A 24,868-nucleotide genomic window follows, 5' to 3' on the forward strand; every position below is an offset into this window, starting at 1 on the left:
TCACAGGTAAATTTCATTGTTTTTTTTTTTAAGGACTTGTTTAAAACACCTTATTTGAACCCTTTGTCTTCCAATATCTGAATTGTACTTCTCCAATTAAGTTGCTACACATTTCCTTGTTAATCAGTTATGACAATTTGTTCTTGTAACAGTAATAACACCTTGTAACAAAAGAGTATGTCTTTTTCATCTGAACTCTTCAGGATGTGATTGGAAATATTTGGAACGTCTTCAAAAACGTTTGAGCATCTCATGTTAGTAGGTGTAAGACACCCTGTCAAAAACTCACCATCTTTGCCCAATGTTGACAATAGAATGATAAAGAACCCACAGTAAGGCCATAATTATCATGTTTGCACATCCAAACAGTAAAATGACTCCTGAGAAGAACATCCCACTGTATGCCAACATGTCCAAGTGCTTGTCAATATTGGTTTTGTCAGTGAAGAGCAACAAGGTTGGAACATGCAGGACTTTTGTCCACCCAGCATCATCAAAATGTTCATCAATTTTTTTCAGATATAAGTCTGATGGAAGAAGCCCATCTCTTCCTAGCAACTGTTTGTTTTGATTTAAGGCTACTGCAAAAGCCACAACTGAAAATGAGGACAGGAAACTGTTCAGTACAACAAGATACATTCAGACGACAGATATTTGACCAATCTCTCTTAACCTATTGACGTCCAGTGCACCTGTAAGCGCCCATGTGGACCCACACCCTTTCTACGCCTTGTGACGTCATCACTTTTAACCCTGGAGCACGACTTTGAGCATGTACTTGAACAGGTTGAAAATATCTTACAAATGATACCAGAATGAGTGCAATTGAGTGAAGGAGATTGGAGAAATAGCCAAAAAACCATGTAACTTTGACCTGAAAATCTGCACGAAAATCTTGTTCCATTACCCACCTACCTTTCTGAGCATGTGGTTTGAAAATAATGAGTAGTTTCCTAAAAAATATCTACACCAAAGTGAAGCCAACTAAATTTCCAGCAAGTGAGGAGAAACTTCAGGCAAGGAAAGGAGAAAAAAAGGGCAGGAGAAAGAGAGAAAAGTAAAAGTCATAAGTGGGGCATTACTTTTCAACCCAAAAACTATCTCAAAATTTTGCTTTCTGTGCGTGGCCGAGATTTTTTGGCCGCCATTTTGCATTTGGATTGAAAGGCTGTTGAGTGTACAAGCTGTCAATGGGTTTGTGGTAAGTTTGAGCTTTTAACCCATTAACGGCCACAGCTTTTGTGGAAAACTGTGTTTTGAAGCTAGTCCAGCAGATTTGGGGTCACTGTTGGGGTTTTAAAAGCTCGAACTTACCAAAAACCACTTGACAGCTCGTGCACTCGACGGCCTTTCGATCCAAATGCAAAATGGCGGCCTGAAAATCTCGGGCACGCACAGAGAGCAAAATTTGGACATAGTTTTTGGCTTGAAAAGTCACGCCCCACTTACGACTTCTACTTTTCTCTCTTTCTCCTGCCCTTTTTTTCCCCTCTCCTTGCCTAAAGTTTCTCCTCACTTGCTGGAAATTGAGTAGGCTTCATTTTGGTGTAGAGATTTTTCAGAAACTACTCATTATTTTCAAAGCACATGCTCGGAAAGGTAGGTGGGTAGTGAAACACGATCTTCGTGCAGATTTTCCAGTCAAAGTGACACGGTTTTTTGGCTATTTTTCCCATCTCCTCCACTCAATTGCACTCATTCTGGTATCGTCTGCAAGATATTTTCAACCCGTTCAAGTACATGCTCGAATTCGTGCTCCAGAGTTAAAATTGATGACGTCACAGGGCGTAGAAAGGGTGTGGGTCCCCATGGGCGCATACGGGCGCACTGGACATTAATGGGTTAAAACCACAACAGTGACCTGAAATCTGCTTGACTAGCTTCAAAACACGGTTTTTCACAAAAGCTGTGGCTATTAATGGCTTAAGCATGATCATAAGCTAAAAGGTGTTTTAATACCACAAATGACTAGTTAAGTATTTCTATAAAAATGACAAAGAATTGTTATTTTGTGTGCTCTGCAGATTGGACACCTTATCTATCTCAGGTGAAACCCACAAGAATTTCATCATCTAGATACCAATACCAAAGTATTTCTCACACACCGCTGGTAGCCATGTCAAGTTGACCGCCCCAACCTGACCTTTATTGGAAATTCAAAGCTAATACAAGTAGCATACACTAAGACCAGAAATAACGAATAAAGTTCCAGGCTAGTACATTATACTGCTATTGTATAAGCATTTAAAATCTTTGGGTGGGTGGGCGGGCGGGCGGAAAAGTCAGCAATGGCGGACGCAACAAAAACAATTGCCCGCCCCATGGGTCACATGACCTAAACCCAGGCCCCAGCCGCGTGTGAGAAAAACATTTTTCACTTATTTCGTTCCACTCAGCCAGTGCAAAAATCACTCTTAGCAGTCTTGCCTTTACTGCTGTAACAAGAATAAGGAGTTATTCCCATGAATCTATGCAAGGAGAAACCATGATTGAGTCTTCCATCTAAGGTACTTAAACCTAGGTTATTTGATCAGGCATCCAGCGTACTGATCACAGCAGCTCTTTTAATGTACATGTAGAAGTCTGCAAGGTGGCGGTCCAGCCAAGAAATCAATGGCATATTTAGTAGATTTTCAAAGTTAACACACTTCTCAAATGTGCTTATAACTGACCTTCTAAACCTGCTTCCGGGGACGATGACGACTAAATTTTTTCTTTTGAATTAAACCCCCCCCCCCCCCCCCTCCACTACAATTAAATTGTAAAGCATGTCCCAAATTTAAATCTTAAAAACTCGTTCTGAAATTAAAGTTTAATTCCAGTTCGACTCATCACAAACACATAAGTCGGTAGTTAAAAAGACTTACAATAAATAAAGCCAAGAGACCTCAGAAACACGATCCTCGTCAGCCAGTAAGTTCCAGGTTCCAAATCAATTCGCCTTGCCTCCTCTGAAACTTCTTTAATGTCCTTTTGATCGCAAGATTTTACTTCCTCGACTTTCTTTAAGCTTATTCCTTCATTAACAGTCCCTTTTCTTCGCCTCAGGCCCTCAAGTAACTCCATAACAAACCACACCTTCCTAAAAGCATTAAGATGAATTTTTCTCAAGTACGACTTTAGGACCCTCGACGTGCAGTTCACGCCGCCATCTTGGATTCGTAATGACGACAAATGGCGCGAAGCGATTGGACCGAGTCAAAATAAACAAGTTTCATTTGGCGAAAGGAGAGAGATTAATATGGTTTTTCAAAAGAACTTGAAGTTGTATAATGACGCGAGGTCTTGTCACAGAAGATTTGTACTCACATGAAAAACAGAAAACCTGCTACATCCCACATATTCACGAGTACCCTATTCCAACCCACAACTTAGTGGTAACAATTATAACAATAATAACGGTACTGATAATTCATCATGATAATGCGCTAGCTCAAGAACCTCACGCGCGCGTCTGTAGAATCAATTTTTTAACAAAGAGTGGACGAACACTTAGAACATAGAGGAAAATTGCAAAAAATCAAGCCAATCTCAACAACAAATTATACTGCCAATTTAGTTAGAAATTATGGATCGGGCACTTTTAAGACAACCCTTAATATTTTTTCATTCAAGGATGTAAGTTTCTAAAGAAACTGTGGTGCTGCGTCGGTGGGGGTAACAAGGTAATAATATTGGTTTAATCGACTGAGTTGATCATGTAAATTAGCCACTGTAAAGGATTAAAAGCTGACGTTTCGAGCGTTACCCTTCGTCAGAACGAATGGAGGAATTCTGGGTTGTGTGTGGGTTTACATGCAGAAAGTGGAGCTACGCTATTGGCGGGAACATGATAACGAGAAAAACAAGAATAAATTAGTAGAATGAAAAACGTTCGTTGATACCTACTGGATTAAGAGTGCCGATTTGAAAGATAAACTTTTGTTCAAGAATTTTGCGGCTTCAGTTCCGAGCTACCTAAATGTAAGGAAAGGCCGCAGATTACCTTATGCTGCTTATAATGATTAGGTATGTATATACCTAATCATTGATATATGAACTTCATATATTTCATTGTATCTGATGATTAGGTATATTAAAGTGTCTAGCGACTGGTTTTGATGCGTCCTTGTCAGTCCTCTCTACGTCGCGAAGATGTTCTCGGAATCGGTCACCTAGTCGTGCACCTGTTTCGCCATTGTATATCTTTATGCAATAGGTGCAAGTTATACAGTAGGTTGCGAAAAGATAGTGCTAGTCTCTGGATCGTTTTGAAATTATTTAAAGTTTTTAAGAATAATGGGTTTAACGGCGTTGTTGTGAAGGTGGAATATTGAGGGTGAATGGAATGCGGTCGGAATTTTGCGTCTGTGACGTTTATAGTGGTAGCCCGCTTGAACGACAGAAACAGGATGGCCACGTTTTCTGAAAAACTGGCATATTGCCACTGATTTGTTGAAAAAAATCACTCATCACTACATAAACGACGAAGTCTAAGAAACCAAGAAAAGGAAAATGTTTCGTTTCTATTTTAATTTTTTTTTTTTTACCCTTGTCAGTGAGCGAAGTTCTTTCTTACTCCGTTAAATTAAAAATGATCCTTGAAGTATGTTATGGTTTGTGTTTTTTTTATTTCCAATCTATTTTTACCACGATTAAAGAAATCATCACGCAGATAACATAGTAGTATGAGTTATGAGAAGACACACAGGGCTTGCATTGCAAGTATCTCGGATAGCTCCACACAGTTCCGTATCATAACAAAATTATAAGGAATTGTATGAAGCTCTCCGGGATACTTAGAGTACAACTAATTGATGTACCTTAAAAAAAAACGCTGTTTTTTTTGTTTTTTAAAACCAAGAAGCTCAGTTGGCACGTAGTACTTGTCATACAGTAACAAGGGAGTTTATCGGCAAAGGATAAGGAGCTTATTTTAAGATGGCTGTTTCATCGCTGCCCCATTTTGCCATGATGACCCTTAACATCCTCCTGGGAATCCTGTTTGTCCTGGCAAACAGAAACTTCTGTGGAACTATTTTTGAGACGCAACTTGGTCGGTAATCACTTAAAACTGGGAAAGGCAACACCTGATTATATCTTTAAGCTCTTTAAACCTTTTAGTCATATTTACACCTGGACAAACATTAGACTAAATGGGATTATTTTTTTTCTCTTTTGCCTTTCAGACCATGCCTTGGTGGGTTACGTTATGCACAATTCTGTTGTTGTGTCCGAGTTTGAATGTCAGCTAAAATGTATAGGAAATAATAATTGTAAGTCGTTTAATGTTCATCCCAGTGATGGCAATGCAAGCCGAATTTGTGAGTTGAACAACAAAACGCGGCAGATGAAGCCAAGTGATTTTAAACAGAAGAAAGGATCTACTTACTATGGTTCTGTTCAGGTCTGAATCTATTTTCTATTTTCTTCAGTTATAGTTAAATCAAAACCACTTTTACTTGTAACCTTTCCTTATCGGATATCGCATTAACTGATTTATTAAAATAATGAGGATTTTCACTGAGTATACCAAAACTAAGACTTATTTGTCAACTGATGTAAATTAGTTCTCGTAAGTATCGGGAAGCTAGTCAAGAACCTTCTTCCCTAGCGAGTGCAAATTACATAACCCCCTCAAATTTCGTACAGTCTGAGTTGTAGAGAGTTTTAAATTCTGCTTAGAAGAAAGCCACACTTAAGATTTTACATCAAACGTATCATAAGTCAGATTACACCCAAAGGGAGGAACGTTTCTAGAAAGAATCTGAAACAAAGGCAATTTACTTTTGAGTTATTTATTTTAGGCCTCCTGCGTGGATGTTTCCCATGAACGAAATAGACCGACAAGGTGTCATGCGGGATACAAAGGAACACAATGTCAAAAACGTAAGTTGCACAAAGGATTTAGCAAAACTTTGTCCAAGTATTTCCCTGGTTCGTAGTTTTTAACGCAGCATTGCATTCTTTAAAAGCCAAGTCGTCCACTAATTGAACGTCCTTCTAAACCCAAAGATAGATATGGGCTCCAAGGATTTCATGCGCTCGGTCTGTGTCATTACCTCGAGCCAAACATTTTCCTGTTTCAAAGGGCTTGATTAAAATTCAGAGTGAAATAAAATGACATAAAGGATGTAAAAGTCATTAACTGAAGTCACTTCAAGCTGAGACTGCGAAGGAAACTAGTATTCTTGAGCTGAAAGTAAACGTAATGCCTTTCTGACTTGACATATTCTTCTCTTAAAGTGACAACTTTGTTTCTTTTGCTTTTCTTGTGGCAGTTGTCCTAAATGTTTTCATCCGCAGTGAAGCGTGCGAGGATCCAGGAAAGGCAACAAACTCATGCGGCTTTGCTTACATAAAAGTGAATGGAAAGGATTACTCTCCTCATCTCAGAGGGCATAATGTGGTTGTCATCAGCGCTGTTACAGGTATGTAAGTCCTGGCTCCATAGTTCACCACAGTTTGCTCAGAGGAAAGTTACCACAAGACTCACCATGACTGAACTGAGATTTGAGTGATTAGGCGGGATAATGAACTTTTTGATGAACTGGTTCGGGACCATTCGGGAAAGTGCCCGGTCCAATACTGAGAGAATATTGACCAGCAATAGAGCATTTTGATTGGTTGATTTTAGTTATTGGCCCTCCGACTGCCCGATTCATGTAATAAAACACCTATAAGCTGTCGTACTTGACTAAGCTATTTCACCTCACTTCTGAGGTGCGCAGGAAACTATTGCACAACCTCAGACACTAATTGTCACTTGTTGGGAAGATACTTTGCTTATTGCATGGTAACAGCACACATGTGTATGGGTTCAAGACTTGTAGGCGCATTAATTAGCTACTGTTTATTGGCCAGACATTAAAAGATTTCAGCCTCTTTCTATAAGAGAGTATGAGCGGATACCGGCGAACTCTCAGGGGAACAGGGTTACACTGTGCAATGCTGGGGGCTAATTGCCTTACATCAGGGAAGAGTAGCATCATGGGGCAAGCTCGTGTGCAGCAGACTTGACCCATGCCCAAGCCATTTTTAACACGCACCAACCCATTCCTCTCTGTATGTTTTACCAAGAGAACCTAAGGGTAAGAGAACATAACCTCGTCTGATATGATAAGGAGCCATCAGCCATTGGTCAGTTAAAAAAGTTTCCGGATCTAAAATTAGATTCTGTCCCGTTGTCATAGTAACAGATCCCATGGAAGATGCGTTCTCTTACCCTTATGTTCTCTTGGTTTTACCAAATATTAAGTTTAATGGAATCTCTGCCGAATTACTAAAAGGCAAAACTATCGAAATATCACAACAAATGCATCTGACCGCCGCTGCGTTTCACGAGAAATCGAAAAATGTTTATCACGACACTGTAAAAGACCGCCGATATGTTATGTCCACTGTGAACGTGATTGCGAGTGAAAGGAATCAAACTTTTGATACCTATTCTGTTTCATAGGTTCCGTGCTTGCCTCAAAAGCATTTGACACTTTTGGGAATAGTACTGCTGGTAATCGCTTGAGAGACCATCTTAACAGCATAAAAGGAGAGTACGTGGCATGTTGTTCTATATGAAGTACTGTTAAAATGGCCAAATTACAGACATCATCTCTATCAAACAATTAATTCCAAACTGTCTCTCTGGCCTTGTTATGCATGTTTTCGTGAGGATCATCACCTAATCATGAAATCTGTTGCATCCCGAAAGAACGGTATTCTGAAAACACAGCTCTACAGCTTAAAGGAAGCTTTCGAGCACCAATCCTTTTAACATTGTTATTTCCAGGATTCATGTAGATTACAACAGCGCCGATACTTTTTTCCAGATCTCCTGTTTGTGTTGATAAATAATTTCCATAGCGCCAATACTTTTTTTCAGATCTCCTGTTTATGTTGATAAATAATTTCCATAGTTAACGTTTACACAGTAATTTAATCTTTGTTTTTCATCGTAGTAAAATCGTTTTGATCGCGATCCAAGATGAAGGCTCAGTGTATACATCACCAGCGATTGATGCTCTGAAGAGAGTTGGCGCTACTGATGACCTTCTCAACGTGACAGAATACTTAGGATCTTTTGCCCTGGTAGGATACGCAGGCGTGGACAAACCAGCTTGGATTGCACAACAAAATGCCGAGAGAGGAAAGGGACCCAGTGAGATATCTTTGATGATCCCATCATCGGCAGGTACATCTTCCTTCTTTTAATATCCCAGAGCGGTAGCATGCAGTGATCGTTCGCGCTAAGCTCTTCCAGAAGAAAGACCACCGTCAGCGAGGCATTTTTTTTTCAGTCTGGGTGGGCGCTTTCAATACTTAATGTCTATTATTCAATCCCCATATTCAGGCAAACGTAGAGCTGCTAGAGAAACTACCTCTGGAAACTCCTATTTTTTAAAAACGTGGGCTTGACCGGTTTGTTAGAATAAAAGGAGGATCTGCAAAGCAAGTTCCTAAAGCATAATGGCGAACGAAGAGACAGAGTCGCTCTAAATTTTGACGACGCAAAAATTGGAAAGGAGGGTCTTGACAAGATCAACTTACCATATGTGCACAATCTGTAAGCACAAATCGTTCAGGGATATTCTTAGCTCACAGATACGTGTATGATCATGACAAAACCAATTTTAAAGAATTCTCGCTGGCTCTTGAACTAAAAGTTTTGAACCTTTTTTAAAGTACTGTGCTTCAGTAAATTTCGCAACTTAACGCCTTGAAGCCAAGATAAAGTAGCCTTATGATAACAATACATTTCCACCTGCAGCTACCAAAGGTTTATATTACAATAAGCCTGGAAACTCCTGCAAGGACATCCGGAACTCTGGTTTCTTTAAAAAAGACGGGGAGTACTGGATCGACCCTGAGAAGAACGGAAAGCCTTTGAAGGTCTACTGTGACATGACAACTGACGGAGGCAAGACACAAATGTTTCAACAATAAAGCAAGGCATTATGTAAAGTTGTTTGGCCGCAATTCTGTACATGCAGCATAATGAAACAGCCATTACATTACATTAGCCAATTTACTAACAACTTAATGTTGTATAAATTTTTTACCAGGAGGTTGGCTTCTTGTCTCTAATCTTGTGGTGGATGACCCGTCCTTGCGAGAACTTTCGATTGAGTCTTCATACCGTAAAATTAACAACTGTCACAAGGAAAAAGTATTCATCTCAGAAAATGCCATGAAAGAACTCAGATCACACCTGTCTTTCACTCAACTGAGATTCCACTGTAGTAAACAAAGAGGACGCACGTTCCACGTGACCACGGTTGCTAATAGTTCTGGTGAAGCTGTAGTCCAGTACTTCAGCGGTCAGACAGATACCCGGCCATTGGCCTGTGGCTCTTTTACCAGAATGGATGATGACGATTCCAAAACAGCTGGAATTTGTAACCTTTGGGCAGAACAGCGATGGGGTATAGCAGAGCCAGTAAACAAGAGGTTAAATGATCATGTTAACTTTGTCAGCGGGACACATCATTGGGTGCTGAGGGATGGGAGCCACAGATGGGAATGCGATGACACCAACTATCCTGGGGTTGAATATTTTGATTTGTCCCCTGGAGATTTCTGGAAAGTTTTCGTTCGTTGAAGCCTCTAAACAAATATTACCGGCTACCCACGATTATCTACAGCTGCTTAAATTTTCCTAACAAACGTTTAACTATTCACTTGACTCTGATGATGACTTCCGCCTAGGTTGTTGAAACGTCTGTCACCACTACAGCATTCCTTCTCAGGACTACACCCACCCGGACGATCAGACTTCACTATCGGTTCATCTTCAGTGTAAAAACCTGTGAAGCTCACGAGTGACGTAAAACAAAGACAACAAAACATTATAAACAATAGCGTACAGCAAAACAATACCTCATGAAACAAAGAAAACCTCGTCAGGATTTTACACCGTGGATGACCCTCACTATCACATGTTACCCCCGGGTTCAAACCATTTTATTGTGAAACTTTTAACTACCAACCAGGAATCAAATCACCTTTGACGTAAAAACAAAACAAAATTCTGTAACTTTTCATCTTCGACGTGGTTGGTAACAAGACCACTGAGAGGTTATGTTGAGACGTAGAAATAGGGTTCATCTGAAATAACAGAAGCAACGACAAACAACTTTGTACTCCTTTCAAGCTCAAGAACTTTATGATGCTGCCCTCGCCTTCTTCAAATACATCATGGACGAGCCGTTTTAGGCTATAAGTTTGAAACAATTTTTTACCATTTCTTCCGGCAGCATATTCAACATTCGTGTGACACGAAGTTCAGGGCATGGCTGCGTGTTGAAATCCACTAGGGACTTTAAGCAAACCACGACGGCGGCGGCAACGAGAACGTGGAAAAACAATAGATCTAATTGGCAGAACAATAGCCCAGCACGTACGTTTTAAAACTTTGTACATTTCTTAGCCGTCCTTTGCAAAACAACAACGTGAAGTCACCAAAATTTGCGTCGTCTGCGAAGCGAATCTCCGCGGCGGCAAATTATTTTAATTTACATTTGGAACTCAACGCCACTTTTATGCGTAATGTTGAGTTTAAGGTCTGGCGCCCCATGAGACGGTAAACACATGCAGCATTTTGGAAATTCTAATTAAGAGTAGAAACTCATTTTTTAATCGACGTCTTCCGTGGAGTTGCCGTCGTCACTGCTTAAAGTCCCTAGTAACACCGACTACACACAGGCATTAATGAACATCTTTTCCAGGTGTCATAGCTAACTGGTATGGCTGTGGCGTTTTCGAGTCATGTTAACCTTTAGTGATAAATGTGGGGCTGTCGACATCCAACACACTGTAAAAAGAGACGCTTCCTCCATCCACCAGAGCAATTTTGAGTGGAACGCAAGCGCATTCCTTTCTCATGGCGCTCATAACCGCCAGTGAAGGGGGAGAATCAGAAAACCTGAAAGAACAGGATAAACCAGTTTCATAATAAGTTCCAACTTAACCGTGGCCTGATTGGCTCAATTTACAGTCGGGTAGGTTACCGTGCGTGTAGCCGAGGGTTTGCGACTCAAACCAAAAAAAACAGTACAATTTTTCGCCAAATAATCGAACCACCTCAAAGGAGGATTTTAAACCAGAGAACACCGTTAGGTAGGCACGAAGGCTCCGTTACTTTAGTCTGGTTTTTGCAAACTCATGGTTGCGAAGGAAAAGATAGCAAAAATTACATATAACAGACACAAAAGTTCCGATGTTGATTGACGAATTCAATCTGCACCCCACTTCACGTCCCTTTTTCCTAATATTTTTAGACTGAGTGTGGATTTACGGAGTTATATTCTTTAACAATCGTCCTTCCGCGGTGCTGGGAAGAAACAGTAAAGATGGGGAACTGAAAGAGTTGAAAAGGGACACCATATTGGTCCTATCACTCCATGAGAAATGACATTTTTAAGAGTCCTAGGAATTGTAACCTTTTCTTAGGAATGCGATTTTTGGGAAAACTGAATCTGAGATTTGGAACCCCTGGAGGGAGTCTATTTTTAGAAACCTTTTGAAAAGTAGTACACAACCAGGTTACCTGCATACAGTAACACAGAAGGCTGGAGTTCCTGGATCTGATTTCTTGAAATTCAGCCCAGGCTGATAAACATCAAATGCTACTTGAAGAGATTGCTGTTTTGCACTGTGGACCAAATAGCAATTCATTGACAACCCATTAGCATACTACATAGCAGGGATCAAAGTGATACTCAAATGTAAATGGAAATAATGACAATGGTTGAGTTCATTCTGTTCTTGGGATCAAGTCCACAATTAAATTAGGAACATTTTCCAACAAAGACGCCAGGTGAGATTTGACTTCTTTTCCAATGAGAAGCAAATTAGAGTAAATCCCTACACAAGTCTGTATGCAGTAGTTTTGAACATGCTTGATGAGACACAATAAACACATCAAAACTGCATCAGTGTCTACTGCTACTATTCTCATTACATTGGAAACACTCCCCACCCCCCCCCCCCCACAAAATATAAATTTGATCACCCCATTTCAAATGTCATCCCTTTTGCTGTTTGGTACTTTGATACCACAGTCAACTTTCACAGCATTCCTCCCCCCCCCTTAAATTTTGCCTGAATCCTCACCCACATACTTATGGCCTTACAGTTGCAGAATTTCCTGTGACTGAATATATTATCCAATGTGGTAATGAGTGCCTTGAAGGCTAGCTCCATAATATGTTTTAAGATAGATGTACCTTAAATCATTGGCTTCAGTCATTCTTTGGTTTTTGATTACTTGTAGCTTGGACAAAACTGCAGCTAAAAAGCCACCAAAAGTAAATGTAGAATAAAAAAGCTGACAACTCTATGAGGTTGTTAAGGGAAGTAAAAATGGGGTGATGCTTAAAGGGCTTGCTTTCAGCGGGGATTGGAGTCCTTCCCAACAGGAGCCTCCTTATGGATGTCCACAGCTAGTCCTGATTAATCTGATTCTACTATTATTTTTTCTTTTTTTTTTTGGTTGTTGATTATTTAGTTCCATAAAAAAAACTATAATTCAAAGTTATCATTTATCAGCAATATGTCTTGAGACATTTTTGAGTCTGCTATTAACAATACATATACATGTGACATACCTGTTGAGGTGGCATCCTCTGGCCTCAGAAGGGGTCTGCAGTCATCTTCACTGGTCCAAAGGTGGGTAACAGGAGACATCACCAGTGGTTTGCCACCTTTACCATTATCAGCGCCAATACTCCTTTCACATTCAAAAGATGTCGCAGTTTCTTGCTGCTTTTCGTTCCTCTCTGGGTTGGCCATGTCAGTTTGTGTGTCTGATTCATGGTTTCTTCTAAACAACAAACACATTTACAGTTACCCCAATACCATATGCATGGTAAATTTAATACAACAAATTACTTCTTTTCATAGAAATTTGAGATCTTCAAATATTTAACAATAACTAGTGACATGTGCCTTAGGTTCTTGCCTCTGAAAAACATGCAGAGTATAAGAACTTAACTGTACCTTGATTGATGTTTTAAAACTATGAATCCCAAGCGCAGAAAATAAGCATAAACCTGGAATAACACAACACAACACAACAAAGATTTCAAACAAAAGAAGAAAAATTAATTGTTAAAATAAATACCAAATGCATGGAATATGTTCTTAATTTTGTCACTTCATAACTCTAGCACCAAACATCTCTTTGGCATGGGTACATAATTCCACTAATTTCATAAACCTGATGAATATTACCGGTATACATCCAGCATTCATCAATAAAAACACTTAAACCCCCTCCCTGTTTGCTCAATGGATAGAGCGCTGGACTGTTGTGCGGGAGGTCGAGGGTTCGAGCCCCAGCCGGACCAACACTCAGGGTCTTAAAATAATTGAGAAGTTAGAATTTGCTACCTTTCTATAACATCAAGAAATGGTTAGATATTCTAGTCTTCTCGGATAGGGATGAATAAATGGAGGTCCCGTCTCCTGCAGGGTTGGGGTAGGAGACATTAATTTCCCACACACGAGATTACTGTGTGATGGATGTCCTCCCCTGGAGTGGGATGGGTGGGAGGGTGGACTAGCACGAATGGTTCCTATGTTCCTTTCTAGTCCTTCCCCACTGCAAAACTTGATGCAGTGAAAATGGACTAAATTAAATTAAAAACTAAATTAAATTAAACATATAGAAAAGCCAGAGACTACAGTGTATGAAACTTGAGGTCCAATACAGGAACAGTTAAGACATTACGTCAATCATGGCACATCTTTTTTCACATAAAAAACATAATTTCATTATTAGTATTAAAAAATATTAATAATATTATAGTTCCACTGACCAGGTAGTTATCAGGAGAGAAACCAACAGATAGCATAGTCATATAGGCCTACAGTGTATTGGATTAAAAAAGGAAAATAAACTTTATGTTCATATTAACAAAGATTTAGTAATACATAGACAGGTGATAATAAAACCTGGGTGCAGGAATGAAGATGATCAATAAGAAACACTTTGATAGCATTTCTGGATTATAAGGCCTGATTGGACAGCATTTCCAACTTACATAGTAAAAGTTTTACAATTGTACATGCAGTTTACTCTGGGACATGTTAAGTAATGTACACACATGCCAATACACACATATGCATATACTGTAGAATTTTGTAAATGTTATTTTTTTCAAAAAAAAAAAAGGAAGAAGATTGTATTCTACCTGTTGAAAAGACATTGGAAGTCCACCATAATAGAGCTCTAGTGATCCCTGAATTATTAATAAAATTAAATAAAATTGTCATCAGTAGGGATAATTGTAAAAGTTAACTCTTTAGTTTATTTCCAAAAGGATGTAAAGACAGCAGAGTGACAATAACTCTCAAAAAAGAAACAACAATTTTGAGTTTAAATTTACAAGACATGTTTCGACATTCTCATGTCATCTTCAGTTGCAAATGAGCATTTAACTGTCGTACATTTGAATTTATATTAAGGTACGTTACAAACTACGTGTCAGGGCTTACGTTACATTTGAATGTTAAAAACGCGAAAAATGTAAATAGCGTGCGCTTGACTACATCAAAAAATAATTAAATAAATAGATAAATAAGAATAAATTAAAAGACCAAGGAACAACATAATTAAAAGGAAAGAGACAATTCTAGATGTTTCAATTGCTGGTTAAGGATAGGTTTTCCCACTTAATGTGCAATGCCTCTTTGATCTTAATTTGGTATTTTGAAGCCGCAGAATCTAAGATCGTGAAACATTCAGTATCACAAGAGTCAAGACAAGCCCTTGATGATTGCAGGTGCTTGTAAATATGCGAAGTTTTGTCCGACAAGAGGTGCTCACGAACTCGTTTACAAATGTGGCGAGTGGTCTCACCAATATAACTAACATTACAGCCAGCACATGAAAATTTATATATGACACGTGAACGTAGACCTAGCGGTACTGAATCTTTCACACTGAACATGTTTCTGAGTTTGAACGTACTGAAGACTAACTTAACATCTAAATCAGCTCTACAATAACGTTTGAGTAGTTGTCTTAACTTAGTCTGAGCAATGTTCGAAAACCGACCAACATAGGGAAGTTTATAATAGTGCGTAGAAGGTTTACCGGAGTTAGAAGAGGCGTTCTGCCCAGTAGGAGAAGGATTATTTTTCTTCGCTAGATACCTGTAAATGATCTTGTCTATGACGCAAGATGGAAAACAATTTTTCCGTAGCAAGAAAATAAGTTTTTTGACATCCAGATGAAAACCAACCCAGGAATTATTGATCTTATATGCTCTGTCAATCAACGTTCTGACTAAACCTAATTTGTCAATCAAAGGGGCGAACCTGAAATAATTAGTAAGAAGACCAGTAAACGTCTTCATCAAGGGCTTGTCTTGACTCTTGTGATACTGAATGTTTCACGATCTTAGATTCTGCCACTTCAAAATACCAAATTAAGATCAAAGAGGCATTGCATATTAAGTGGGAAAAACCTATCCTTAATCAGCAATTGAAACATCCAGAATTGTCTCTTTCCTTTTAATTATGTTGTTCCTTGGTCTTTTAATTTATTTTTATTATTTATTTATTTATGTATTTACTTAATTATTTTTTGATCTAGTCAAGCACGTGCTATTTACATTTTTCGCGTTTTTAACATTCAAATGTAACGTAAGCCCTGACACATAGTTTGTAACGTACCTTAATATAAATTCAAATGTACAACAGTTAAATGCTCATTTGCAACTGAAGATGACATGAGAATGTCGAAACATGTCTTGTACATTTAAACTCAAAGTTGTTGTTTCTTTTTTGAGAGTTAGTTTATTTCCCTGTCAAGATTATGATCCAAAATTTATAGAATTTATCATTATAAGATAAGAAAAAGAAGACACATTGTGTGACTGTCTGTCTCTTCAATAAATTTTGTATAATTGCTAGAACAATCATTTACAATCATGTAACTTCTCCACTCTACCAAAATATCTCATAAAAGCTTATAGCATTTGTCAAAAATTAGTCAACGAGAAAAAAGAAAATAGTATGGAAAGTCACTTGAGCTGGTTCTGTGTGATCTTGTTTGAAAAAAAAATAACAAAGAATATTATGAACAACAATACTGAGTAGATCAAATACCTACATTAAATGCAATAAATTATACCTGCTCAAGAAGGAAAAGAGCTTCATGTGGTTGTAGTAACATTTTGCCATGGTTCTGATGTCCAAAGTGCTGCCAATGAGGACCCTAGAAAGGAAGGCAACTTAACCTTGATAGCTTGTCACCTAGCTCTGCTATTAGAGGGTCAACATCTGATATCAGACACCTGATAGACATATACAAGAGACTTTGACATCAATGACTGGTGTTTATAACCGCAAAGATCACTTTCATACCCATTTCTCATTCCACAGTTCACATATATGATATTCACATACTCACAATTTTTAAAGCAGCAGCGAAAAAAAAACTTTTTTTTTCAGACCATATTTTCATTACTGCTTAAGTAGTGTTCATTACAAAAACCCGATAGCCAGATACACAACCATATGTCTTACATTTCCCTTCTTGTAAACACCTCTTTTCCAAAGGTTTTTTTTTTTTTTCAAACATCATATTTCTAGACAAGTATATTCACCTTTGCCACTGACACCTCCACCACTTTATCACCAGGAACCCATGACCCTACAGATAGGTTGCTCCTGTCAGAAATTTGAATCAAAATCGCAGTTACTAGTTAGATTTGTAAAAAATATATATTACAGTAAAAGAATATTACATTCAAGTACCAAATATTAAAATCATTCGCGTAGAGACATGTTTCTAAACTCCAAGTCTCAAGACGTATAATTATATTTTTTCAACAAGTAGTTTTTTGCCCACTGAGTGGCTGGAGAACAAAAGGAAATAAAACAAGCAAGAATACTTTTTGGAAACTCTTTGTTCTTGTAAGACATCTCCATGTTCCTGGAGCAAGGAGGACAAGACTTCGTCATCTGCATCTGCATCGGGAGCGAACACTTTCGGTCCTCCTTGCAGTGGTAACTGAGAAGGTTTCTTTTTATGTGCAAGAAGATCTTCGGGGCTAAAATGCGAGCAGAGTAGAGGTATTAAAGTAGATAGCCTGAATAAATATTTGGATATATCAACAAAGTTGAAATGGTAAATTGGCCACCGTAACGATTACAAAAGCTGACGTTTCGAGCGTTAGCCCTTTGATAGACTGAGCCTACATCACTTACCATGGCACTAATGCGGTGTTCAGCAGAATTATACAGTAAACATAACTTAAAGATTAAACTTTACCACACACGTTCTCAAACTGCGAGAGCACAGTCTTACCGGAATAAAATGTTCAAATCAGACATGACTCTTTCTTTGTAAATAGAGACTCCTTTCGATCAACATCCAAATAACTAGAGACATGATCATATTAAGTAAATTAAAAAAGGGCTAACTAACGCCAAGCTTAACCAAACTTGTGCATAAAACTGCCGCCATCTTGACTTACTATCCACGCCAAATGTTCCGTAAGTATTGCAATGACTTATGGGGAAAGACTTGCTTGTACCCAGTCTCCATACGATTGACAACAAATCTTGTCAAAGGCGAGCAGGTGCATTCATCAACTTTTAGTGTGAGGCTAGCTCTGTGAGCCAGGTGAACTGTGTTTTTACAGGTTACTCGAGTGGGCAAGATAAGATTAGCCTGTCTTACCCGCTCGAAAGTGCCCGCTTAGGTAAGGTGCTCGAAACCAGTGTACATGACATAAAAAAGTTTCCTAAGAGTTTTAACGAAATAAGAGTCGCGGACTCGTTTCTAAAACAATCAAAGCAATTAAAGAAAACTGCGACGATTTATGAGAATTCTTCTTCAAACCTTTACTCTTATTCAGTCTTTAGTCTCACCTCAAAACCGCAAGAAGGCATCCAATAAAATCGACGGATGTATCTCTTGTCAAATCACCAAACATACAGGTTAACGAGTGCTGAACCTTATATTTTGCAGAGCCTTTCTGGTTTCTTGCCGAAAAAAAAATTACACAGTTTTTACAAACAGTTTGACCTTGTTTTGTGTGTCACAGATATCCTGTTTGGGTCAAGAGAACATTCTCTTGGTTTGGGTAGAAATATTTTAATTAAACACTGCGTGGACAGGAGCCCATTCCGATAACAAGGAACCGTCACTGACAGTAAGTATGCTACGGGGAATCAATTTTACAAGAGCTGCAGCCACAATGGACGTCATTCTATCCCGTTTTCTGGTTTTGAAGTGTCTTCTCTTCAACTTTTTTCTCCTAGATTTTCAGGTAATACAGGTTGTTAGCTATAAAGTACTATTGCCAATCACGATAGTACTGTTTTGAAAATATCGTGATAATCGATCTTGCAAAACAAGGCATCAAAGTCTCATTTTGCTTAATTCAAACATAATAGTTTCTCCAAAACTATGAATGTTTTTGGTTTGCCCTTAAGCCTAAATCAGTCAGTTCTGTGCAATTTGTTTTCCATCTACATCAACAAACTAGGTATAACCAGTTGAAGGAAATAATCTAAGTCTAAGTTTTAGCGGAAATGAATTATTAATTTGATTAGTGAAACGAAAGAAGAAATCTAGTTTTTGCGGTTTTTCGTAATGAGGGACTGAAGCTGTTTTTTTTCTTTTCCAATATGACTGTAGTTTTTCATGCATATTCCTACTACATCATGACTTTTTTTGTGCTACAGCAATAGGATTTTATGTGTTTCCAGGCACAATCATGTTTAGGACAAAACGACGTGTTTCTGCCATCACCTATGGTAAAGACATTACAACCCGAGGTCGGGACCTCAACTCCTCTGCCCGTGACCGAGAGAAACCTGTGGGGAATGAGATTGTGGCAAGTGGCGGGGTTAGCATTTGTGTCCACCGTTGTGCTTGGTGAGTGTTCACTAACCACTTTCTTAGAGGGAGATACTTTGACAAATTTACGTTATTGACTCAGTTCATAAAACCAGATTACCCTGTAATACCTTCGCTCTGATTATTTATTTTACTTATTATCTCTGAACTTTTATTGTAACTTTTTAGTATTATATTTCATTCATTTTCTACTCGATTCATTAGCTATCTAAGCTAGGTGCCTGACAAGCTCCATAAATTTCGAGTATAAATAAATCTACATCTACATCATGACAAAGGTCTGAACGCTCGAAACGTCAGCTTTGAAACTCATTACGGTGGCCAATTTATATAATCAACTCAGTTGATAAAACCAAAGTTACCTCATGATACCCCTACTAGCGCAGAACACAGTTTCTTTGGAAAGTTACCCTCTTTATTCTCATAGAAAGGACTAGGAATAGCACTCGTCCTCGTCTCATTGTTGTGGCCGTAACAACTGCATCCTCGGAGACCCAGGGGCTGTGGGTCGATTTCAAGTTAGGGCATGAAGAGCCCCTGGGTCTCCGAGGATGTAACAACTGGTATTCAATAAGCTTATGCGTTTCATTTCAGTCACATTTTGTTGCTGTCTCTGTGACTGTCGTGTCCCTAAGACTACTTATGATAAGGAAGACAAGCCACAAGAAGACAGTGACTGCAGTGACACCGAACCAGCGGTTGCCGTTCGTCGAGCACCAGCGATGATACCAGAGCAGGAGCCACAGGGCGGGAAAGAGCTGGTCAATGGCTCTGCTCCACAGAAACTTCACAGGGGCTTCAGTGAACACGAGATAGGAAAAGCAAATTCCGCTTTCGAGAACGACGGCGAACATTCTGCTTTGCATCATGAAAACTGGAAAGGAAAGCCGCGTATTTCTTTCAGCCGGCAGCCCTAAAACCTATCACGGTACTGATATCAAACTGAGGGGAAGGGGGGTGGGGCTGAGCTGAAGAGAAGCATCAACGTCCCACAGAAGAAATCGCATTACTTGACATTAATGGAGTTGACTAAGAAGTCTCATGAACAAGTTCTAGTCTACAACAACAACTTTATTCGTACCTAACATAAAAAATACTGATAAAAATAATGATAAATTGACAAGAATATAAAGGAGTACTAGCTGCTCCAAATAACCATAGGGGCTAGAAAAAAAGGGCAGCTATACTTGGGTGATTTATGTAATGTAATTACTTGGATCAGATATAACACACACAACACACGCACACACGCACACACGCACACACTCACTCATCATACAAAACAAGGTCAAGGTCAAGGTCAAGGTCAAGTCTGTTACACATTTACTCCTTAAACTATCTCAAAAATTGTTAAATCACATTATATTGCGACTAATATCAGTTGTAGGGGCACAATTTTGGTTTTGACAACAATTGAAGCATCATTCACATCTACATCTCTTCCGAAAAAATCTTCGACACTTCGTCATGGCCAGTGGTCGTTTTTGGAAGCCAGCTCTATTCTGAAAAGTTTCTACTTTTTGCACAAATATTACAACTGTCATACTGTAATTCGCGTTCAACCTCAGGCAACGGTTCTATAACCGTAAAAATAAAACATTCCCTTTACAAGAATTAGTACTTGATGTAAAGTAATCTTCTCAACTTTCGATGAACGTTATTACTACGATCAAGAAAAACAGAATTCCACATGTACCTTTCGATTTTTCTTCAAAATATTTGATCCCATCAATCTCTTAAAAATCGTATAAAAATAATCGTACATGTATTAACACCTGATGGTGATAAATAATGAAATAATTTAGATTTAAAAATATATATGCCTCTGAAAACTTTTGATTTAAAACAGTCAATAGCTTTTTGATAAAAAAGCTTTGTGCCTCGGCCGATTTACATCTTTAAATTACTTTGAATAGCCTTAAAAGGCACGCATAAAAATATTGAATACCCCGTTTTCAGTTTTGTTATTTACGTTTCGAAAATTTTCGCTGCAAACGTGAAGTGCAATAGTTTTCCTACCAAAGGACACCTCAAGAGTAGATCAAACGGGAATCCTAAAACTCCTTGGAGAAGTCTGGTGAAGAGGATGACGTCATTGTCTCGTTTTAGAACGCCATACTGTTGATCTCGCCTCGGCCTCGTATGTTTAGAGGGTCAGTGTTAGTGGTTGCAGCTGACGAAGACGGCGGAAAAGCGGAAGTCAACAACGGGTTAGCTCCTACTGAACTAAAACGTCCGGGTTTCCACGAGTCCTCGAAGGAATGAAACTCCATTGAAGACCGATGCATGGCGTTGTACTAAATGGGAGGAAAACAAAAAAACTACAGAGCTAACTCTCACACAAGCAGACATTTATTAAGCTAAATTTTATGTTGGTATCTATCTAAGGCGGGGACAAGTCATCAATTTTTCTCTGTTTATCAAGATGTTTAACTTGTGTACAAGGAATATGTATATTTTACAAATAATTTCAAGTAATTTATGAAGCATTGATAGTCAGTCTAGAGAGTTCGCAGTTTATCACAAAATTAAGATTTAGCAAAAGATAAAACGGAGAGCCCATGTAACAACAAACTTAAATTGACTACCATTAAATCAGTCAACGCGTTCGTGACATTTTCCAGCTAAGTTCTGTCCGCCAGCCAGAACGTAGCCGGAATCGCTGACTGATTTCAAATCTAAATTAAGTCGCCACAATTTAAAGTTAGATCTTAATTCTAAGTAAATTTTAGACACGGCCTCCATGAAAAGCACAATTTTTATTTATTTCTTTTACTTGAATTGTTATTATCAAATTATTATTGTAGTTAGATAGATAGGTTTCTAGTATAGAATTAACTAAATCAACTGATGGAAAAACCTACCCTATCCTAACAGTCAGCGGTCAGTCACTTAGTAAGATACTCAGTTGATCCGTCAGTCAGTCAGTAGACAGCCACTCAGACAGTTGATCAGTCACAAAACCAAACAGCCCGCCGTTCACCAACTAATTATTAATTATTATTATTAATTATTATTAATAATTAATTAATAATTATTATTATTAATTATTAATTATTATTAATATTATTATTTTTTATTATTATTATTATTAATTATTAATTATTATTGTAGTTAGATAGATAGGTTTCTAGTATAGAATTAACTAAATCAACTGATGGAAAAACCTACCCTATCCTAACAGTCAGCGGTCAGTCACTTAGTAAGATACTCAGTTGATCCGTCAGTCAGTCAGTAGACAGCCACTCAGACAGTTGGTCAGTCACAAAACCAAACAGCCCGCCGTTCACCAACTCGGTCAGTCAATTTCGCAATAAATCAATATCAACTTAGCACAATATACATATTCATTACCGTTGGTTGACGCACATCGCTGGGAATAAGGGCTACAGACTCCGTTCTGGTATCTTCTTCTGAAATAGACTGGTAAGGAGTTCCAAGGGGGGAGTCAGAACTGCGCAAGATAAGATAAGAGGAGAAGCAGGACACCAGTGAGTATACACTCTGCCACTATAAATTCACCACTTTCATTCGCAGAGGACAGAATAATGTTTCTAACAATGTAGGGTGTGTCAGATAAACGTAATTGGGCGTGAAATGTTGTTATCGGACGGCAGTAAAAAAAAAAAAAAAATGAAGAGGGTAGGTTTCTAAACAAATTGTGGCGCTGCGTCGGTGGGGGAGTATAACAAGATAATTTGGTTTCTTCAACTGAGTCGACGTTTCGAGCAGTAGCCTTTCGTCAGGGTGACTGGAATGGAAAAGAAAGTCTCGGTGGATTTTGAAGCCAAGAGCAAATACAAAAATGAGACGTCACATGTAGACTGGGCTGACCTAAACTAACGAAGGCATAGCAGAACAGTTGATTTTAATGAATATTCAAGCCACTCACCCACACAAGTGTAAAATGCTCCGATGCTTTCGAATCTTGGATGGCGGAGTTCTAGTGAAAGAAGTAATAAGTAGAACTGAGTTTGCCGAAGGAATGAATACAACCCAAGGACACATACACAAACACGTAAACATTGGCCACAAAAAACATAACTATAAGGAAAGCCAATTCTTTAACAACCTAAGACTTGTACCATAATGATAGCTTCCTACATCATGCGCAGATTAAATTTTCTGGTCGCAAACTAATTCTCTAATCTTCTTCATTCTTGTGCATGGAAGGAGATTTAAAAGCTGTTGTGTCTCATTCCCAGAATTAGGTTATGAGTCGCTCATAAGCCCAAGAATGAATGGCCCATGTTGCACGTTTGGACATGGGCCATCCATTTCATAAAAAAGAAAAATCTTTGTAAATTACATCGAGCAGAAGCTTACTGGTAGGCATTTTGGGTAAAATTAAATTTATACTAAGGAAAAAAGCTTTTGAGTTCCCTGTTTCACAAATTATTTCTCTACACGACTCTTAGGGGAGAGAGCCTCGATCTTGTGTACTAGACCCAGCCTTCAACCTCTGCTCACAGCCACACACATCCAATGTGGGGTATTCTCACGTGAAGATGCAGTTGTTACCTGAGTAATATGGGCAGCACTAGAGTGTGGTTAATGATGAGAAAAAACCCAATTATAAGAGTCATAAGCAACAGTTCAGCAATGCCCTCCCTGCAATGGAATCATAAACATCATCATGTAGTAAGTTTGTTTACTATTATACGTTCATTCACAAGTTAATAGAGAGATTTAGCCCCGCGTTTACGTAAAACGCGTGACCTTGTTTTTCCCGCCATTTTTCACGTTTGCTGGTTGCACTTTGCCGTTCCAAGTGAAAGTAACCTGTCTCGTGTTTGCCGAGTACCTAAGATTTTCTTCCCTTTTTCTCTCACAGAGTAGTTAATTGCCGGAAAAAGGCACCCAAACTTTTCTTTGTAAGTCATAGGAGGGCGCCTTCAAATCCAACATGGCGTGAGCTCGCGCGAAGCTAAAGCGGTAAGGTTCACGCTATTTTACGTGAAACGTGAAAAGGCAAGTTGACGTTTGCCGTTTCACGTAAACGCGGTGCTAACTCTCTCTAATATCTCTATCATCATTCCAATATCTTGAAAAAGTCCACTTTTTCATTGCTTCAGTCAGTCTCTCTCAACTTTGTTTCAGGGAATTTTCAGAGACTGAAGCTTATCAAAACTATTTCCCTGAAGACCAGACTGTAAAGGTTTATCATCACAACGATTATTGGATAACACAGTGCTCAGCATTATGATCAGTGCACTGGCCTCTAGATCAAAAAGTGTTTTCACCAGAAACCTCTGATTAAATGTCTGGTGACAACCTGTCATAAATTGGTATCTCACCTAATGGGAATGTGGTTGCAATACTCCAACTCACTTATGACTGAAAAACTGGGATAAACTCTGGTGGGGTAAGCCACTGGCTCAAGAGAACACTTTGTTATTGACAACTAAGATCTCATTGAAAAAAACTAATTAAAACGATTTGTTATACTTACGCTATGTCATAACATACACAGTACTGGGAGCACTGAAATTGCTACAGTCAAAAAAAGAAAAACAAATGTAACTGTCATGTTTACTGCAGATGGTAAAACACCCTCAGAAAAAGAGACAACATCTAAATTTACATTTTTAGAAAAATGTAAATTTCCTAGTTAATCCACACCAGTTTGTTTTTTTTAGACATTTTTTCCCCAAGAACAAGATATTGAGGGTATATATCATCAGTCTCTTTCCCATGATGGCAACTTTGTCTAGAAAAGCAATAACAATTTAGACTGACTCCAAATCCAGAGCTGTTTGATATAGGATTATTAATGACCCAACAAATGTCCATGCTCTGATCAACGAAGTAAACAATTGTTAAAGCACATTACCAGCCAAACTAGTCTATCACCAGTGGGGAGTTGATAATGGCCATTTAGCTCCCCCTTTTTGTTTCTTTTGACCAAAACAACAAAGTTTCTCTACACATCGACCAAATTCATCCCCACCGACAAAGAGCAATAGGGACAGCAAAACATTTATAACACCAGATCATGTTATTAAAAGAGAAATT

At 38.6% G+C, this 24,868-nt stretch overlaps 5 protein-coding genes across 10 annotated transcripts in view; 2 read left to right on the plus strand and 3 right to left on the minus strand.

Annotated features, from left to right (window-relative positions):
- The window catches only part of LOC111337885 (lipase maturation factor 1-like), a 14,257-nt gene extending 11,191 nt beyond the window's left edge, over nucleotides 1-3,066 (minus strand). Inside the window, exons 1-2 of the mRNA XM_088735058.1 lie at nucleotides 2,868-3,066; nucleotides 290-596 (exon numbers count right to left, since the gene is read on the minus strand). Coding sequence (XP_088591184.1) covers nucleotides 290-596; nucleotides 2,868-3,066 — 506 coding nt within the window. The remainder of the gene's footprint in view (nucleotides 1-289; nucleotides 597-2,867) is intronic.
- On the plus strand, nucleotides 2,382-9,779 carry LOC111337884 (uncharacterized). Of its 3 annotated transcripts, none has more exons than XM_022944265.2 (8): nucleotides 2,382-2,507; nucleotides 5,169-5,386; nucleotides 5,787-5,868; nucleotides 6,261-6,410; nucleotides 7,439-7,529; nucleotides 7,935-8,167; nucleotides 8,744-8,893; nucleotides 9,039-9,779. In XM_022944265.2, exons 2-8 carry the CDS (start codon nucleotides 5,192-5,194, stop codon nucleotides 9,572-9,574), a joined length of 1,437 nt encoding a protein of 478 aa, XP_022800000.1. In that variant the 5' UTR covers nucleotides 2,382-2,507; nucleotides 5,169-5,191; the 3' UTR covers nucleotides 9,575-9,779. The 3 variants fall into 3 exon arrangements, with proteins under 3 accessions (XP_022800000.1, XP_088591204.1, XP_022799999.1); XM_088735078.1 differs by lacking the exon at nucleotides 2,382-2,507 and adding an exon at nucleotides 3,230-3,963; XM_022944264.2 differs by lacking the exon at nucleotides 2,382-2,507 and adding an exon at nucleotides 4,687-5,035.
- Nucleotides 9,780-9,919: 140 nt separating this feature from the next.
- Nucleotides 9,920-17,475, minus strand: LOC111337901 (uncharacterized). 4 transcript variants are annotated; one of them, XM_088735110.1, is made up of 11 exons: nucleotides 17,294-17,475; nucleotides 16,878-17,036; nucleotides 16,590-16,653; nucleotides 16,115-16,198; nucleotides 14,169-14,216; nucleotides 13,794-13,841; nucleotides 12,973-13,025; nucleotides 12,582-12,793; nucleotides 12,201-12,264; nucleotides 11,522-11,626; nucleotides 9,920-10,897 (listed from the first exon to the last, which is right to left on the minus strand). In XM_088735110.1, the coding sequence occupies exons 1-11, from the start codon at nucleotides 17,317-17,319 to the stop codon at nucleotides 10,744-10,746; spliced, it is 1,017 nt and encodes a 338-aa protein (XP_088591236.1). In that variant the 5' UTR covers nucleotides 17,320-17,475; the 3' UTR covers nucleotides 9,920-10,743. The 4 variants fall into 4 exon arrangements, with proteins under 4 accessions (XP_088591236.1, XP_088591235.1, XP_088591238.1 ...); XM_088735109.1 differs by having other exon boundaries at nucleotides 12,582-12,796; XM_088735112.1 differs by lacking the exon at nucleotides 13,794-13,841.
- A 3-nt stretch (nucleotides 17,476-17,478) lies between these two features.
- Nucleotides 17,479-20,467, plus strand: LOC111337888 (uncharacterized). The gene is made up of 4 exons (XM_022944270.2): nucleotides 17,479-17,690; nucleotides 17,960-18,260; nucleotides 18,703-18,871; nucleotides 19,448-20,467. Exons 2-4 carry the CDS (start codon nucleotides 18,150-18,152, stop codon nucleotides 19,768-19,770), a joined length of 603 nt encoding a protein of 200 aa, XP_022800005.1. The 5' UTR covers nucleotides 17,479-17,690; nucleotides 17,960-18,149; the 3' UTR covers nucleotides 19,771-20,467.
- Nucleotides 19,904-24,868, minus strand: part of LOC111337887 (protein tweety homolog 3) — an 11,409-nt gene continuing 6,444 nt past the window's right edge. Inside the window, exons 11-15 of the mRNA XM_022944269.2 lie at nucleotides 24,306-24,346; nucleotides 23,375-23,464; nucleotides 22,746-22,796; nucleotides 22,208-22,307; nucleotides 19,904-21,150 (exon numbers count right to left, since the gene is read on the minus strand). Of these exons, the coding sequence (XP_022800004.1) occupies nucleotides 20,959-21,150; nucleotides 22,208-22,307; nucleotides 22,746-22,796; nucleotides 23,375-23,464; nucleotides 24,306-24,346 (474 nt within the window). The 3' untranslated portion in view covers nucleotides 19,904-20,958. The remainder of the gene's footprint in view (nucleotides 21,151-22,207; nucleotides 22,308-22,745; nucleotides 22,797-23,374; nucleotides 23,465-24,305; nucleotides 24,347-24,868) is intronic.

This window comes from Stylophora pistillata, chromosome 10, assembly GCF_964205215.1.
Source record: "Stylophora pistillata chromosome 10, jaStyPist1.2, whole genome shotgun sequence".
NCBI lineage: Eukaryota > Metazoa > Cnidaria > Anthozoa > Scleractinia > Pocilloporidae > Stylophora > Stylophora pistillata.

Coding starts and splice junctions, on each gene's coding strand:
- LOC111337888 (XM_022944270.2), top strand. CDS start 18,150: ATGCTACGGGGAATCAATTTTACAAGAGCTGCAGCCACAATGGACGTC. Junction 18,261..18,702: donor TTTTTCTCCTAGATTTTCAG/GTAATACAGGTT, acceptor ATGTGTTTCCAG/GCACAATCATGTTTAGGACA. Junction 18,872..19,447: donor TGTGTCCACCGTTGTGCTTG/GTGAGTGTTCAC, acceptor GTTTCATTTCAG/TCACATTTTGTTGCTGTCTC.
- LOC111337901 (XM_088735109.1), bottom strand. CDS start 17,319: ATGTCTGATTTGAACATTTTATTCCG. Junction 16,654..16,877: donor GAACAAAGAGTTTCCAAAAA/GTATTCTTGCTT, acceptor AATTTCTGACAG/GAGCAACCTATCTGTAGGGT. Junction 12,265..12,581: donor AGAGGATGCCACCTCAACAG/GTATGTCACATG, acceptor GTGGCTTTTTAG/CTGCAGTTTTGTCCAAGCTA.
- LOC111337884 (XM_022944264.2), top strand. CDS start 4,921: ATGGCTGTTTCATCGCTGCCCCATTTTGCCATGATGACCCTTAACATC. Junction 5,036..5,168: donor TATTTTTGAGACGCAACTTG/GTCGGTAATCAC, acceptor TTTGCCTTTCAG/ACCATGCCTTGGTGGGTTAC. Junction 8,894..9,038: donor TGACATGACAACTGACGGAG/GCAAGACACAAA, acceptor ATTTTTTACCAG/GAGGTTGGCTTCTTGTCTCT.